This window comes from Artemia franciscana, chromosome 9 (genome assembly GCF_032884065.1).
Source record: "Artemia franciscana chromosome 9, ASM3288406v1, whole genome shotgun sequence".
Lineage (NCBI taxonomy): Eukaryota > Metazoa > Arthropoda > Branchiopoda > Anostraca > Artemiidae > Artemia > Artemia franciscana.
In genome coordinates, this window is record NC_088871.1 from 10,463,232 (window position 1) to 10,482,578 (window position 19,347).

General features: G+C 35.8%; 1 protein-coding gene across 1 annotated transcript in view; it reads left to right on the top strand.

Moving 5' to 3' along the window:
- LOC136030985 (nicotinamidase-like) overlaps positions 1 to 1,463 on the top strand; it is a 94,333-nt gene extending 92,870 nt beyond the window's left edge. Inside the window, exon 9 of the mRNA XM_065710141.1 lies at positions 1,045 to 1,463. Coding sequence (XP_065566213.1) covers positions 1,045 to 1,191 — 147 coding nt within the window. The 3' untranslated portion in view covers positions 1,192 to 1,463. The remainder of the gene's footprint in view (positions 1 to 1,044) is intronic.
- The last annotated feature ends 17,884 nt before the right edge of the window (positions 1,464 to 19,347 follow it).

The window sequence follows — 19,347 nt, forward strand, 5'->3', positions numbered from 1 at the left end:
CTTCTACAATAAGGTTCTCTGATACGCTGAATCTGATGGTGTGATTTTCGTTAAGATTGTATGACTTTTAGGGGGTGTTTCCCCCCTATTTTCTAAAATGAGGTAAATTTTATCAGGCTCGTAAATTTTGATGGGTATAACCGATCTTAATGAAACCTATATATTTAAAATCAGCATTAAAATGCGATTCTTTTGATGTAACTATTGGTATCAAAATTCCATTTTGTAGAGTTTCGGTTACTATTGAGCCGGGTCGCTCCTTACTACAGTTCGTTACCACGAACTGTTTGATAAAAAGCTTAATTCACTCGCTATAGCGGTCAGAAGTGCAAAGGCAAAAAATTATGCAGAAAATACTAAATGTTATGCTTTTTTATGGATTGTGAACAGCTTTTATTTCTTTATGGCGGGGTGGTTTTTATAACTTTCTATTTTTGTGTCAATATTTTTACACCATTTTAATTTCAACAGATTTATTAGAACTTCAACCCCCATCTGATTTTAGATTAAACTTCCGACCATTATCACTACCTGCCTTCGACATGTAATTGTCGAGGTTCCCTTTAAATTGCGGATATTTCTTTATTATCCTGATATCGACCCCTCTTACCCCCCAACAAAAAAAGAATATTTCTTGGGGAATTTTTTTTTTTTTTGGGGGGGGGTACGAGTGGGTTATAGGGCTGGAGGGAGAAGCCGGTTGAAGGGGTGGGGTGGATGGAGTCGTATTGGGATGATGGTTGTTACCCTGGGGGTGTTTGCGAGAAGGTGATTGTCTTTTTTTACATTATTATTATTTTAATTAGTCTAGGACGCTTCTAGGAATATTTATGTAGTTTTTTTTTAAATTTAGGATGCCTATTATGTTAAAAAAAGGTAGCCATAAGAAAGGTATGCTGGTTAGTAAGAAAATTGAAGAAACTGTCAAAGTTTTCAGAAAAACACTGCCGAAAATTCATTTCAAGCAGAAAACCACTGCCAAAAATTCGGTTTTAAGCCTCCCCCCTCATTATTAACTGAAAATAAAGCCTATTTCTATTTAAGGTGAGGAACATGGTTCGTGGGAAAGACAGACGCCCAGAACTTGGCTACTACTCTGCTATGCAACTTAAAGGAAAGCTTCCAACTATATCACCACCCAAATCGCCGCTGTCCCCGTCAGACTTCAGGAGGGCTGTTGAACTCGACTAAGTTCTAATGCATGGAGAAACGATAGTAATAATCTGATTGGTTGTCCATATTCAACTGCCAGTCAACTGCACAGAACTTTGAACTTAATTCAAAGAAATACAGAAATTGCTAGCTCAGTGTTTCACGAAAGCACGCTATTCATAGATTACAAGTTGAAAGTTGTTTTGTTGCTGTCGTTTTCATTCCGTAGCATGATTTAAGGTTAAGGAAATGTTCAAGAAGTTACTTTGGATTGGCTATTAATTTTTGAATATATTTTGCAAGTTTCACAAGTTTTATTAAATCATGAAGCGGCTCATTGATACGAGGAAATGCATTTTTGGGATAAAGAAAATACAAGTCCCTTGTCATCGATTAGGGAATCCAGCTTCATTTCGGGGAGGGTTCTAAGCGCAAAGTTACGCGCCGATTGTCCTGAAAACGTTCTTAATTATCGTCCCGATGAACATGAAGGATGATTTCTGCTTTTACCATGGATGCCAGGATGTTTTTTTTTCTGCGATATTCAAACATCCTGTCATAAGGATGGTCTTTTGGAGGTGTGGGAGGCTTAGGGATTTGAAAAATAACTTTTTCATATTCTTATTAAAAAATTGATGCAACTCTAAATGCCCTCTCCCTCTAGATCTTGAAGAATAACTATTTTTATTTTTATTTAAAATAAGTCCCCCCCCTACATCTTCGTGAATTGGTGCCTGTCAGTTGGAAAGTATTTCTTTTAATCTGTAGCCCACCCATGACTGTACCTAGAAATTGACTCTGTTTCTAAACTATGTTCCTGAACCTACTACCGATACAGTTTTTCGGAATTATAAGGAGCCACCTCCACTGTATTTTGCGTTAGAACTAAAGTTCGTTCTTCGCTACCTTGGTCGGCTTCCTATAGATCAAAACTTGGGGCAGCAACCTGCAATTTTGGTATCCAGGAAATATAAAGGTACAGTGAATCCTTAGTTATCAAACTTAACTTGCTCCGAAAGTCCCCCCCCCCTGGAACTATCTTAGATATTTAACCCATCGATTTTTTTGGCGTTATACATTTTTTTAGGGGAGTACATCATTTCGTAAGTATGACCAGGTTGATAGTAAATAAATCTAAATATTAAGTTTAAGAACACTCTTCGTCTGCAAGAACTCAAGTATTAACAATATCTTTATCCTCCAAAACAACTACACCCTCTATGGAGAGTTACAGCTTTTTACATTATTTGGTGCCATGTGTTTTTTGTTTTCTTGCGGATTTTTCACCCATGCTTTATTTTTCAAATTTGACGCTCATCACTACCAAAAACTGCATAACTGCCTATGAAGGTCTTTACTTTTTAAATTGAATCGATATATATATATATATATATATATATATATATATATATATATATATATATATATATATATATATATATATATATATATATATATATATATATATATATATATATATATATATATATATATACTAGACTACACTATACTACACTTGGTGGGGGCGCTTCGCGCCCCCCAGCCCCCCCGCGCGCGTAAGTCGTTATGCGCCATATTAGTTACGCGCCATTGTAGTTGTGTCCCTGTGTACCACCTATGAATATAGATAGATTTATATATGTATTTTGAACTACGTAAAACTTGCGAATATACAACATTCTTGGCTTTCCCATTGTCTGTGCATATACAAAGCCTTATGGTACTTATAATGACTTCATATGCAAACGCTCTTTTTAAAAACAAACAAACATGCATACACACAACTCGTTTTTACATAGATAGATAGATAGATAGATACAATACAAATTAACTGCGTAAAACTTGCGAATATACAACATTCTTCGCTGTCCAATTGTCGCTGCATATAAATAGATTGTCAGGTTTACCGACCCTCGAACATGCAACGTACAATTGTCCATGGGAAAAACAATCAGTATTAAGATCTATACCACATTTTTCTAATGATTGACCTTGAGCTTTGTTGATGGTGATTGCAAATGCTAATCGAATTGGGAAGGCAAGCATTCATTTCGTCTGCAGGGGTTGATCTAGGTATTATAGGTAATGTTTGCCTGAAATCTCCCGCAATGCCAGAATCAGTTTTATCACAAACGTTTTACCAGTACCTCCTGGCGCATCCAAAAAGAAAATTTCTCCAACGTTGTCATCGACACAATGCATTATCGTATCATGAATGTCTTTTTGTTCCGACGTTAACTTGGAAATGTTATTTTGTACATACGACAATAGATCACTCGTACTGTAACTTTGTTCACGATCCAATTCTACACATGTCGAAACAGCAGCGGTACGATTAGGTGAAGGCATTCCCAAATCCTGAAGAGGTTTGTTTGCCATACATACGCACAAATCTTCTATAATAACTAAAGTGTAGTTATAAATTTCTGATGTAAAATCAAAAGTCATATCTGACGTCTCTAACCGTTTTCGATGGAGTATATCTTCGGATATTTTCGATTTATATTTTCCCCATAACTCAGTAGGAGCTGAAGGAGAGCAAGTTGTTAGAATGATTCCAAACAATGCACGAATTTGACTTGGAGTTGAAGTTTCGCACGCGTCATTGATGCAGTTATCCCAGTGTTGGTCATTCTCCAATAAATTCAGAGCTTGGCATGCACTACGGTAAGTGTCATGTATAGTACCGTTTACAGTTCTCAAATACTCAAAGGACGTCGGACCGGGTACGTTCACCAAAAGCAGGCGCAGAAAGAAGCATTCATGTTGATTGGGGTGAACGGTATAGAGTCTTCCTATCGTGGTATCTTTGAAGATGGTAGGTTGGCCGTCGACTGACTTACCCTGTTTTCGACGTTCAAATGCTTTATTTTTAGTATTCCACGTGTAATACGAAGGAACTTCAGTATACAGCAGTTTTATGCAAAAGAATCATTTTTGCATAGCGAAAAGAAAGCAGTTAACTTTGTATCCGGTGGATTCAGGGCTCTTTGTTGCACGTTGGATTCCGAAAAATAAACACGTTGACCATTCTGTAAATGTACCGCTAAGTGAACAGCAGCTGGACTACGTTCATGTATCGGAAATGAAAGAATTCGCCAAACAGCTTCATTACTGCTTATGTATCTTCTAGCCTGATATTGTACGATTTCGTCGATATCTTTGATTTCGGACTGCAAGCCAAAAACTGCCATGTCACTGCCTTTGTTGACGTATTTACATATGTATTTGATTGCCTTTACGGAGTTACAGTATTCAACGTTTATGTGTGCATTAAATGTTTTTGATAATAATGGGGAATATGGAACAACCCACTGGTTATGATTTCTCTTTGAGACGCAAGCCTAATTTCACGCTGTTGTTGTGACTCCTCGGCACGCTTTCTTTTCTTACTTTCTCTATCAGCCGCAAGCCTGTTTTCTTGCTGTTCTTGTGATTCTTCGGCAAGCCTTCTTTTTTCACTTTCTCTTTTAGCAGCAAGTCTGGTTTCGCGTTGCTCTGGTAGTTCCTCGGCACGCTTTCTGTTCTTACTTTCTCTATCAGCCGCAAGCCTGTTTTCTTGCTGTTCTTGTGATTCCTCGGCACGCTTTCTTTTCTTACTTTCTCTATCAGCAGCAAGTTTTTTGGCATTGACTCTTTGAGCAGCTTCCTCGGCTGTTGCCATTGTAGGTTCTTCAGTCATTTTACAATTAAACATTTTTCCGTGAACGAATGTCTTAAATACCTTTAATGACGTCATCGTCATAACAAACATGACGACACCTAACTTCATGACGACATGACATGATGACATGACGTCACTCGACAGACACACAGACAACTTATTTTTATATATATAGATACGTCAGTTGACAAACATGACGTCAGTCGATACACAAACATCACGTCAGTAGACAGACACACAGACAAACAGCTTATTTATATATATAGATATATAAAAATAAGTTGTTTGTTTGTGTTTCTGTCGACTGACGTCATGTTTGTGTGTCGACTGACGTCATTATAAGGATTGAGCTGTATGTCGTCATAAAGTTCTTTGTCGACTGACGTCATGTTTGTCAACTGATGAAATTACAGACCGGAACACAAATGACGACCGGGACACTGGGACACAAATGACGACCGGGACACCGGGACACTGGGACACAGGGAATGTAAATGACGACCGGGACGCTCAAAGAGAAATTACAGACTGGGACACTGGGACACAAATGACGACCGGGATACTGAGAATATAAATGACGACCGGGACACAGGGACACAACTACAATGGGGACAACGGGGGATATATAAATGACGACGGGGACACAGGGAATGTTCGATTAGCAATCACCATCAACAAAGCTCAAGGGCAATTATTAGAATAATGAGGTATAGACCTGAATACGGATTGTTTTTCCCATGGACAATTTTATGTTGCATGTTCAAGAGTCGGTAAACCTGACAATCTATTTATATGCACAGACAATGGGGCATCGAAGAATGTTGTATATTCGCAAGTTTTACGTAGTTAAAAACATATATATATCTATCTATATTCACAGGTGGGACACAGGGACACAACTGCAATGGCGCGTAACTAATATGGCGCGTAACGACTTACGCACGCGGGGGGGCTTGGGGGATGGGGGTGCGAAGCGCCCCCACCAAATAGGTATATATATATATATACTAGCTGTTGGGGTGGCGCTTCGCGCCACCCCAACACCTAGTTGGTGGGGGCGCTTCGCGCCCCCCCCAAGCCCCCCCGCGCGCGTAAGTCGTTACGCGCCATTGTAGTTGTGTCCCTATGTCCCACCTGTGAATATAGATATATATATATATATATATGTATATATATATATATATATATATATAATATATATATATATATATATATATATATATATATATATATATATATATATATATATATATATATATATATATATGTGTGTTTTTAACTACGTAAAACTTGCGAATATACAACATTCTTTGCTGTCCCATTGTCTGTGCATATAAATAGATTGTCAGGTTTACCGACTCTTGAACATGCAACATATAATGGTCCATGGGAAAACAATCCGTATTCAGATCTATACCTCATGATTCTAATGATTGCCCTTGAGCTTTGTTGATGGTGATTGCTAATCGACCATTCCCTGAGTCGCCATCGTCATTTATATATCCCCCTGTGCACCCCGGCGTCCCCTTTGTAGTTATGACCCTGTGTCCCGGTCGTCGTCATTTATACTCCCTGTGTCCCGGTGCTTTGTTGAGTGCTAATCGAACATTCCTTTTGTCCCGGTCGCTTTCTCTTTGAGTGTCGTCATTTATTTAGATTGTCAGGTTTACCGACTCTTGAACATGCAACATATAATTGTCCATGGGAAAAACAATCCATATTCAGATCTATACCTCATGATTCTAATGATTGCCCTTGAGCTTTGTTGATGGTAATTGCTAATTGAACATTCCCTGTGTCCCGGTCGTCATTTATGTTCCCAGTATCCCGGTCGTCATTTGTGTCCCAGTGTTCCCCTTTTAGTTTTTTTTATTGGTTTTGACCTTTTTTTAGGTTTTTTAGTTTTTTTCTTTTTTCTTTTTAGTTTTTTTTTTGAAGTTTTAATCTTTTTAGTTTTTTTTTTTTTTATTTATATTTTTTTAGTTTTCTTTTTCTCCTTTATTTTTCAGTTTTGTTCCTTTTTTTAGTTTTTTTTCTTTTTTAGTTCTTTTAGTTTTTACCTTTTTTAGTTTTTTATTGGTTTTTACCTTTTTTTTAGCTTTTTTAGTTTTTTTCGTTTTTTCTTTTTACTTTTTTTTTAGTTTTTATCTTTTTTATTTTTTTTTATTTTTATTCTTAATTTTATTAGTTTTCTTTTTCTCTTCTATTTTTCAGTTTTTTCCTTTTTTTAAGTTTTTTTTTGTTTTTAGTTTTTTTAGTTTTTTTTCCTTTTTTTCTTTTTAGTTTTTTATTGGTTTTTACCTTTTTTTTTAGCTTTTTTAGTTTTTTTCGTTTTTTCTTTTTACTTTTTTTTAGTTTTTATCTTTTTTATTTTTTTTTATTTTATTCTTAATTTTATTAGTTTTCTTTTTCTCTTCTATTTTTCAGTTTTTTCCTTTTTTTTTAAGTTTTTTTTTAGTTTTTAGTTTTTTTAGTTTTTTAGTTTTTTTAGTTTTTTAGCTTTTTTATTTTTTTTATTAGTTTTTAGTTTTTTTTGTAGTTTTTGCCTTTTTTAGTTTTTTCAGTTTTTTTTTAGTTTTTAGTTTTTTACCTTTTTTAGCCTAACCAGGATTTGAACCTGGGACCTTCATTCTCCGTTCTGACACCCTCTCTCACCGAGTGACTACTCCAGCATGTTCATTTTGGTGTTTTAAATGGTATATTATTAACCAAATTAATGTGTTTTACAATATACTAAGCATCGTCCAAGCAAAAATGACGACAACTAATTTCATGACGTCAGCCGACACAGAAACATGACGTCACCTGATCCACAGATCCACAGACAGACAACTTATTTTTATATATATAGATATATATATATATATATATATATATATATATATATATATATATATATATATATATATATATATATATATATATATATATATATATATCATGGTTGTGCAAGTTTCCACCCAACCAATTCGAGCAATCAAAAACAGAGAAGTGAACATGAAGATGACAAACAGGTCTATGTCCAGTAAATGAAAACGAAGAGAACAAAAAATCAAATGAATAATTCGCTCGTGTACAACAAGGCGTCTTCAACGTAGAAAAAAAAGTCCAGAAACTGAAAAATATAACTAAAAAAATATATAAGACTAAAATAGACTAACATAAAATATAGTCTACAATTACTTAGATATACAAAAGAGCCCCTTCCAGGATATGATTCACTTTTCCTCTGCCAATGATTATGTCGAAAATTTTAGGAATGAACATTAAGAAGCTCAACTTTATATTGGTAAAACTGGAAACAATGACATCCCTCTCTATAAGTAACCTGGAATGTGTTAGCTGTTTAAATCGACATTGATGGAAATACAAGTCAACAAAACTTGTCAGGAAGCCGTGCTTTATTTTAATCGTCATGGCAACTGTCAAACTAATTATAGTGACGTTGTGTTCATGGTTATCATCTTTCATGATGTCATAGATAAGGGACTTAGTACTGTATGCTACTGGTGTACATCATTGGCGTTACAAAGAGTAGAGGGGGAGGCAGTTCTATTCACACTTTTCTGGTAGCTAAACTTGTGATGCACACCAATGTGTCTCCGTACCTCCATTTAGTCTTAAGTCAATGCCCCCGGATCTGGCCCATTACCCCTGGGAATAAGGAGGGGGTCTGGCGTTTCCCCCTGCCCTCCAAAAAATCTATAAATATTATATGTATGCTTATCGTCTCTCATATTTTTCATATAATTAAGTCTCATCCCCCCCCCCCGCCAAAGAATTGTATTCGTCCTCTAATACAGACTCCATGTGATATAGTACGGTAGTCCCTTAATTAGAATGAGGTCAAAAATTGCGATGTGAAGTTTTCCTTTCGGTCAATTGTAGATTTACACGACGATAAACTATTCATTGATTATTCAGGGCGGCGAACGCAGTCCACCAGTCTCAATTATATAGCTCTTCAGTATCCCTATTATCGTCATCTGTCTCAAATTTCAACCATTTATCTCAAATTTGAAACCATCTGTCTCGAATTTGAACAAACAGTAGTGTAGAATTCTGATTCTACTAGAGAAAGATTGATTTTCATTGGCTATCACTGATGCTTTGACTAAAGGTATTAAATACCACTTTCCCTCTCAATAACTTAACGTTAGTGAGAAGCACCTTTGATTACTTGGAAGTGATAACCTGCCAGGGCCGTATCAAGGATTTTTTTTTTTCGGCATGTGGGTTTACAAAATAATTTTCCCGAGAGGGGGGGGGGTTAAAAAATCAAAAAATATAGAAATTTGTTAATATTCATTTTTTGTACTTTACGAGTCGAACAAAAATTTCGGGGGGGGGAGATTCTCCCACCCCAGGATATGGCCTCGTGTTCTACGATAACTTTTATCGAGTAAAAGCCTATTCAACGCCACTATTGGTTCAAATTTTAGACAGATGGCATAATTTCACAATTTTTAATACATGCGCATGTGCTTAACAGTGGGCAAGCACATTGGTCCAAATAGCGATACTGGAGGATACATTTTAAAATAACTGTCATGCATTTGGACAACGTTCGACACTGCTATTACAAGAAAGAAATGTCAGTTGGTTATATTTGGAATCTTATTGATTGAACATATAGCAACAATTGTTTATTTTGAATTGAAAATTATTTTGCTTTGAAATTTAAATAAAAGAATGAAATATCGATTAACTTTATTTAATTTAGGTCACCAAAAGTTTTATTGATAAGAAAGTCAACTTGAGAGAAAGAGGAACATCAAAAGAAATTATGAGAGAGAAAAAGGTCAAAAGCGGGAAATTGAGTGAATAACGAAAATCAAGCCATGCTATAAGAGTTTGATTTCAAAAAAGAGACAACAAAATTCTTACAACAAAACTCTTGTAATTACAATACCAAAAAAGGCAGTTTTCAATGAAAATACCCCCAAAAACACATTTCCAAAAGTTAGGGGGAATCTAGAGGACAGATACCCCCCCCCCCTCAAAAAAAATTGACATCACTGGGTTGATGGAGCTCGTATGCTTTGAAGTGAATGATGCAATTCTCATCAAGGGTATACATTTCTTGGGGAGGTTCTTCCCTCTGCCGTAAAATTATGCACATTTTTTTCTGATCCAACAATTATGGATAAGTAGCTTTACGCTTAATAAGTTTGATATGTATCGGATCAACATGCGAAATAGATTGATTTTATGTCTAGCCTGTGTCGCAGTAATATGAAATCCCTCTGATCTTTCATCCCTTAGTTCTGTGACTACTTACCTTAGTTCCGCCATAAGATAGATGTACAGACGGATGGATGATAAACTTATCTATGAACAAGTGAAATGATATCATTTTTAATCAATCCTAAAAAGGGCTTATGCCAGATTTGCCTCTCACTCACACTATGTATCTTGTATAAAATGATGTCATTTCACTTGTTGATAGATAAGTCTATCATCCATCCGTCCGTATATCCATCCTAGGGCAGAGTTAAGGTAGATAGTCCTAGAACTAAGGGATGAAAGATTGGATTCATTTGATCAAATACCTTGATTTTTTTTTCAGCCCCAGTGAATGCCGCAATGAACAAGTACTGTGACTCGAAGTCTCAGTCCAAATAGTAAACAGTAGCAAAAATTCGGTTCAGAAATGGGACACATCACAACGCGCGGAAAGGGATATTACCGATACGTCAAAGCAATAAATCTCCCATAATCCCATCGTAATACGCTGTCATTGCGCGTGCGGAAAGCGGAGTCATGAAGAAAGGTGTGTGACTGTTTTGTCCCAAACATCTTTAATGGAGAGTGTAGGAATTTTCGCTACTGTTTAATATTTATACTGTGCTCTAAGTGTAAATATGACTTTCACTGGTAAATTTTAATCTAGTGAATTTTATTTATTTTAAAGCAGCATAAATATTACATACTTCGAATGTAGCTAAGTTTTGACCTAGAATTGATGAATTCCCGAAAGCTTCATTCACCTAGCTTAACAACTCTCAAAGTGGATGTGAGAGTTGTTATCCACAAGGATGGATAATTCCTAAATTGGGTTTGTGAACCACTTGCGTACCCTATGGTGCACCCCTTCCATATGTGTCTGTTCTCGAGAAAGATCAGGAGTGTAACTATCAAGGCCTGACAATTGGGTATTTTGGGGGGGGGAGTGGACAATTATGCATTTCTCACAGACTACATGAGTCAACCCTTTTTGTTGTGTCACGGAAACAACATTTCGAATTTGTCATATTTCTCTCATTTTTTTCCAATGTCGTTGACTTATGTTTAATATACAAATTGATAAGGGCAGCAGCACCTTGCAGCACCCTTACTACTGCGAATGGCAGTAGCACCACCAATTGAACATACAGTCTAGGGGTGCTCAAATCCCAGTGCGAAACACTTTCTGTAAATCAAATTTGGGTTCAAATTCTTTGTTTCCGAGTAAAAACTGTTCAATCTATTCAAACACTAAAATTCGTTCTTTGTGTCTCTATTTCATTTATTATTATTATTATTTTATATTAATCTTCTTGTTTTACTGAGACACGGGTACCCTTATCGTATCACAAATAATCTTTGGCAAAAGCTGTTACTTACATTTTCAATAAGTTTATGTCACACTTTCATTATTGGTGATATGAACACTGACATAAAACTTAATTCTTTGCGTTCTATGAGCCTTCTTGATAGTCTTCCTAATTACAGAATAATTACGAAGGATCTATCTTTTCCGTACGTCCATAATTCTGGCAGCCTATCGGATATTGATCATGTGATTTATTCCCCCTTTATTACATCTTCAACAGTGCACGTCCACGATGATGAGCAGGATATTGATCACCTTCCATTATCACTCTACTTTTCGATTAGAACACGTAGTTCAGCCCAGGCATATACCCCTGCCTCTAAATGTTTTTTTCGAAGTAACTGGAAAAATGCTAATATGTCACTATATATTTCGACCCTGGCCATACTCCTTGGTTCTTTACGTGTACCCTTTCATTTACTCCAGCTAAATGTTCGATCAGTAAAATGCAATTATGAACTGAATCAGTACTGCAAACAAATTGTGTTGTGGTTAAAACGTGCTGAGGAGTTTTCCGTCCCTCAGGAGCGAGTGAGAAGAAGTACAAAGAAACTAATATGGTCCTGTGACCCTGAAGTGAGAATTGTAAAAAATAAAGCCAAATTGTGGCTACGGATATGGATTGATAATAGTCGACCACAATCCGGAAATGTATTTGAAATAAAGGAAAAAACTAAGCGTGTGTATAAAAAACGTCTGCGATCAAGCCGATATAAAAGGTTAGATTGTCCTACCAGCAAGAATGAACGGGAAAAGGTGATCAATTCATCTAAATTAGATAACTCAGCAAATCTTAATTGCCCCATCTCGCCAGCTGCGTGGTCTGGTCGCTATTCAGTTATATTTTCCAAAGTGAATTATGCAGTGGACGCATTTACTCTAAGTTGCTTGATTCGGTTCTCCCGTCTTCCTTGATTCAGGCCAAGTTCTATCCGTTTCTGTTGATACTGTAATTGCATCTGTTAAGAAATTGAAATCAAGTTCTATCGATGTTGACGGAATTAGTGTTTATCATCTTAAAGTAAATTGCCCCTCTTTATTTTTCCATTTACAGTTGCTTTTCCAAATGTGTATTTGGAAGACTCAGAGTCGACCCAGCTCTAAATGGGTACCTGGAGAAATCTGGGGAAGGTAAACAGGAATGGTGGGCGAAAGCACAGGATGGCTGGCCCCCGACCCCCCATTGCACTTCCTGGCTGAAGGGCCAAGAAACGGAGATCAGCACCGCCGGTACGGACTGTAAAGTCTAATGCCGTATCCTTTACCTTACCTTTATTTGTTGTTCTCTTGTTCCTGATAGCTTTTTTTTTAGGAGAACCAGCTCGGTTTTCGGTCTGGCATCGGTTGCTAGCACGCTCACCGTGCTCTGGCTTGCCTTTTTAAAGATACTTCTGCTAAAGGGTATGGTCTTCACATTTGTGCCCTTGATCTTTCTAAGGCTTTCGATAGTATTGTACATAGTCAGGCTCTTTATTCTCTTTATAGTCAGGGCATTAACCTTTCGCTAATTTTTGTCTTAAGTTTTGGTACGGTAAATCCTATTTTCGAATTAAATTTAATGGTACTCTTTCTTCTTTTATTGTCCCTGTTCCTCGGGGGGTACCGCAGGGCGGAGTATTGTCTCCAAGCATTTTTAAATTTTGTATTTCTAGTATTCTTGAGAATATATCTTCTATGTCTTTTGTTAGGTTAACTGATATTTCATACCTTGCTTATGCTGATGACATTCTTCTAATTAACCGGTCTAAACTCATACTATCGCAGATGGTTAATGAAGTTTCTTATTATTTTATTAAAATCGGTCTTTTGCTTAACTTTGGTAAATGTGAGTATCTTTCTTTCAATTCTCCATCCCCTCATAAACCTCTAAGCTCTAAAATTTTTTCCATCCCTCATGTAGATTCGATGCGGTGGTTGGATATTCCACTTACCAAAAATTTAAAAACTTTTCGTGAGCGTGCCGTCCGGGATACTAGAACGAAGATCCAGATTGGTTACTCTGAAATTGTAGCTAATCCAAGCAAATATAATCGTATTGCCCTTGGAAAGCTGTATTCTACTTTTTCAGATGATTCTGTTCTTTACCTTTCTGGGCTTTATCCTATACTTAGGAATAAGGATTTTAGTGATATTCGGGTGGCCTATTTCCGTTTTTATAAATATCTTCTTTATCTTCATCTTTAGTATAGGAATAGAAAAATAATAAATAAGTTTCACCTCCCGAATATTACTGAAAAGCTGACTGGCTTACACAAAAAGATTTTGGAAACAGCGTATCGGCGTTTGTCGCCTCACCATGGTTTAATTCATTCATTTCATTAATTTTATTTATTTAATGTTATTGTTGTTTAATTGTTTTTGGTGATTTATTGTTTTTTTGTGTAATGTTATTGTTGATCTTGGTTTGTGTTTACTCCACTATTTAGCTGTTGATGTAAGTGGGTTATAAATAAATATATATTAGTGGTTTTGCTTACAAAACGTAAAATAAATCAACCAATTTAAAGCTGGGACACTTTCCGTGCGTTTTCATTGGTTACTTAGCTTTTGTTTTATCATGTCTGAGTAACGGTCAGATATTTTTAGCAATTACTTCAGCGCCGAAATCAGTAAATAATTCTTTAAACTGAATGCAATGAAAAAATTTCAGTTTCAGCTATCTTGGGGTATTACTATCGATATTGAGGCTATCGATGCTATGTTGAAGTATCGACACTTTAAAAAAAAAGAACTTAACGGTCTTTAATCATAATCCCTGAAAATTATCCCTGAAAATTGAATATTTTTAGCAAATGGAAAACACCGTGGAAACATGCCTCAATAATTCTCTTTATTCACCTTTAAAAAGACAGTAAAAATAAAAATAAACGAAACACCAAATCAGATGCAGTAATTTAAAAGACGTTGTGTTGCAATTTGTCCAAACTCAGGTTTGTTAAAACACACTAATAACACCAGCACCAGCTATCGATTGTTCAAACCTGTTTTCACAGTTTTTATTTGTTTTTCAATAGGCTCAAAGTTCCAGCACCACTACACACCGTAATTTTATTTATTAATCATGTGATTTAACTTTGCATAATTTGCCTAAGATCAATATTGAGAAGACAAAACTAAATTTAATTTTGGAATCATGGGCCGAAATGACCTGAGTCAATTTATTCATCAATAATAGTGCTTTCACTATCCCCGATTTCTTGGGGTTTCCAAGAACTCCCTCGGAAGATAATTGGGTTCTCCCGTCTCTGCTCAAAAGTTAACGTTAATGAAAATTAGCGATTTCTAATGTTGAGTGCTAAGTTAGTAATAGTGCTAAGGTTCAAGATGTTGATGTTGTGTTTTCTTTTTTAAACTCCTTCTGAGGTCAATGTTAATCATTAAAAATTTTTATGGATTTGTTTGGTTATCCCTTCTCCATATCATGCTGTGGCGTTTGGAGGAGATGTGTTTATGTTAAGTTTTTGCTTATAATTGATGTTAAAATAAACATTTACTTACTAAGCTTCTTGGTGGGGATGATTAGCCCACTTCTCTAATCAGGCATCATCCAAAGCTGATCCGCGTCGGCTACCACGGACGTTGTATCTGAATCTTCTGTATTCATTGGTGTTTCATGGGAATTTTCTTGACCAGCAGCTCTCCAAACTTCTGGCGCCCCGTTGCGTTAGCCGTTCTGCCAATAGTGCTAGGCAACCAGCAGAACGTTTAACCACTCTACCGCGATGAAGTGCATCTTAGGGCTCTCCTTTAGTCTCACTAGGGAAGGGAGCGTGAATAATAGCTGCGAGGCCGCTACCTTAGCTTGGAGCACTCGAGCTTATCAGGTCCTATTTTCCCCAAGGATAACTAGTGGTTGGAGTGGCATCAAATACTTTCTCAAATTATTTCAGACATTAAAACATTTTGATGAAAATATTTGGCATTTTGAATAATGTATTTTCTCATTTTTGTCTTATTTAAGGAAACAATACGTTTTGAGCAGCACTATCGCATATTTCACCATCTTATATCGAGTATCAAAACGTTTGATGAAAATATTTTGATATTTTGAATAATGCATTTCTTTATTTACATCTTATTTTAAGAAACAACATATTTTGAGGCACAACATCGCACATTCATCATCATTCCCTCAAATTTGTTTTGATTTTTTCTATTTTTAATTTTAAATGTTTTTCTTTATTTTTCGTTATTCTCTTTTTTATTTTATTTTTGTTATTTTTTATTCTTAAATTTGTTTTCTTTTTTTATTTTTATTATTTCTTTTTTATTTTTAAATTTGTTTAATTTTTTGTTTTTTTGTTTTTTAATTCGTTTTTTCGTTATTTATTTTATTTTATTTCATTTATTTTCATTTTTTTCTGTCGTCACCATTTCTAGGTTAATAGTAGTCACCTTTTAATATAATACGTTTAGAATCCCACTTTATACTCACTCAGTATAGGAAACATAAAAATGTAAACCGGTTTCATTCAACCCGGATAAAAATTTATTCATACAATTGTCATGGGACTACTGAATATTAAGTATGTACCGGCTGTAATATGCAAATGCGGTGCCTGCTATGATTAAGCTGATTCTACTAGAACATTTAAATTCAAATAATCCGGTTTACTTAACTGGTAATTCCTCTTTTTTCAGGGAAGGTTGAATATATGTTAATCATGTCCTGACAGGAATATGTAAATGAGGTGCCGGCTGGAATATGCAAATGAGGTTTAGAGTATATGCAAATGAGACTTAGGGTATATGCAAATAGAGCCTCAGGTGTGCCGGCTGGCTACACAATGTCAATACTCCTATCAGCCGACAGCATCCTCATTCAATCTTAGTCTAAATGAAAGGAGATAAGTGATTAATTAATATCCCCCTCTCAGTATGTTGAGTTGCACTCTTTTAGGTTTCTGGCAGCCCTTCCCGCCTAAACAATAAGCCAATCCCAGTTTTTCTTAATTGTTGATATGCAATTATATATCGCCGGGTATGATATCATAAAAATCAAGTGAATCAACTTAGTTGAATCAAGTACTGAGATGCATTTCCGTATTAATCGTCTATCTTGAACGGATTACGTAACTTTTCAGGAACAAATGCACCATTGTGATACATTGCTCCAGCTGCAACCAAAAAGCTCATTGTATATTTTTTGTTCTTTTATATCGATTGGCTATATCAGAATTTGCAATTGATAGTGAAACTATCCGTTTGAATGAGCCGTCTTCCAATCTTCTAGAGCCATCGGCTCGGTACGACCACTCATGGTAAAAAAACAAAACAAACACATAAACAGACATCCAGGATTTTTTCTTGTGGGAATAAATTCAAGTTTATATTTTTGTAGATAAGAGATTCAAACTCCATAATTAGGTTCTCTTACGTGCTGATTCTCATGGTCTGGTTTTTCTTTAAGATCACTCGCCTTTTCTTGGGGAGGGGGTAATCCCACCTATTTCAAAAATCAGGCAAATTTTCTGAGGATCTTAGCTTTTGGCATTTAAAATTGTCTGAATTTTACATATTTGGATCAGTTTTTGATGTATTAATTGTTATTAAATTTTCTATTTTTGAGTTTTGGTTACTATTGAACAGAGTCGTATGTTCCTTACCAGAGTCTCTCCTTCCTTTATATTTTGCAAGTCTAGACACAATAAAAAACTGGCCTAATTGCACAAAGAGGTAACTATTTGTTTATACGACTGAAAAACTACTTGATCTATAAAGATTTACTTTCAGAGATTGGACAACCTTTTTTTCTGGTATTGTGCAGGTTAGAAAAAATCACTTTTATTTTTCCCAGAAAATTATTGGACTTTAAAGTGACTATTATAATCTGTTTTATGATCATCAAACTGCAGAGAAAGTTTGAATTTTTACCTCCTGTTATTTTAATGCTACACAGAGCTGATAGCGGGAGATAGAAAAGAAAAATTACAAAAGCAGTAGAGCTGCTCTGTAATATTATTACAATATTACATTATTATTAGAAAGTACAACAGGACCTCTTGCTGCTTCAAAAGCAGGAGCTGACTGGGGCTTAGAAATCATTCTTCAGGTTGTGGTAGTTTCTGATTATTGTAAGCTTCAATCTAATCTTCATAATAAAACCACTGCTGGGAAATTCTTCAAGGGGGACAAGTACTACTCAAAGTCCTTGCCCGCCATAATTTAAACTGGAGTGTATATCATTTTCCTTTTTTGATACATTTTTAAGGGTCATCTTGTTTCCTTTGAAAGGCCATCGTTCCATGGCTCCTCTTTGGCAGCGCCCGTACTTTATACTCTTTTTCTTTACCTTGGTGGAATACAAAGGCTTTTTTTTATTTGGTACTACTAAGACTATTCTTTAGAGTCAGTATTCGTTGATTCAAATTTAAAATCACTAAGACATCAGTGAATCAGTTAACCAATGTGTAGAGCATAAAACTGTCACAAATGTTTTTGCACCATTCAAAGTTGAATTTTGTTTAAGGCAGGAACGTATATTAAACTGTTCTACCACAAATAAAATGCAAAACGTCTGCTATGGCATCAATGCTATTGTCATTTTCAGATTTCAAAAGACATGTTTTCGGCTAAGTTAATAAAAACATCTAATTTTTTCAGAAAGTTTTGCTCTGCCAAAACCACACAAAAAGAGGCAATTTAAGGGTAGTCTTGAAAAAAGAGAGGGAAGGGAATGAAATTTCAAAATGGTATTCGCGTTAGCGGTATTTAAATGCGTGATGTGTATACAAGGGTTTTGTCTGTATCTACCTCAGGTTTAATTAACCACGACACATAGGTAGAAAAACTATTAAATGAATTTCAGTTTGGTTCCTATTTAATTAGAATAACTACGTTTTCCTCTCCAACATAACATAATCAGTCAAATACCTAAACCAATGTTCTGATCCTCTCTCAATTTACAGCGGCGAGTCTTAAGGAACCCTGTTAGGCATATTTTAATTTATAATAATGATAAGCAACCTTAATGCTGATATCACGACTAGATGGGTACTTATTGAAGATCAAACTGTCGTAGAGACCCGGCCCAAAAAAATCCTAATGGGTATCTTGTGACAGAAATCAGATTTTACTAATGATAGGACAGCCAGTATATTTGGGGGAGCAGCTAAAAAAGGAATGGGAACTGGTTACCATAGGACCACTTTTTGATATCTCCTGAACCTGCCCTGAAAATTTAAACCTAATACCCTCAGCTGTTCTTGAAATATTGCAGAATTGCCTTTTTGATACACTGGATGCACATAAATTTTTATTTAGCTTAACATGCCCCTCAACGGTCCATGAAGTTTTGCCTTAATTTCCTTAGCCTTTCCGAACATACCCAGAATCAAACATCCCCCCCTAGTTCCTAATGATAAATCTTGCATGTCAACAAAGGGCAAATAGAATAATTTAAAATCATTGCCCTGGGGGCTGGGGGGGTATTTCATCCCCGTAGTCATAGTTACTAGACCTTTTTGTTTGTTTTTAACGAAATTGCTTTTTAAGAGTAGATGAGTGTTGAGTTGAGAAGCCCATAAAAAGGGCAAGAAGGAGGGGGTGCCCACCAATTTCTCTTCGACATCTCCTCCAATTACCATGAAAGTTTCAACATAATAACCTCCTTTGATATTTCACCGTTCCTATGATACTTTTGAATATTTTGAACAAAATGGCTATCTCGACATTTTGATCGAATGTATTTTGGCAAAGGGACGTGGAAGGTGGGCTGGTTACCCCTCCAATTACTCTTGATTCTTAAAAAGGGCACTAGAACTTCTGACTTCCAATCGAATGAGCCCCTCCAAAGATTATACGACAACCCTTTCCATAGAAAAAGACCTCAGAGGTTAAAAATTGGCAACTTACATAACTTAGAGTCCTTGTCCTGGGGGTTTTCTCAACCCCAAAGTCTCAAAATTTTGATCAGATGCATTTGGTGAAAAGGCCT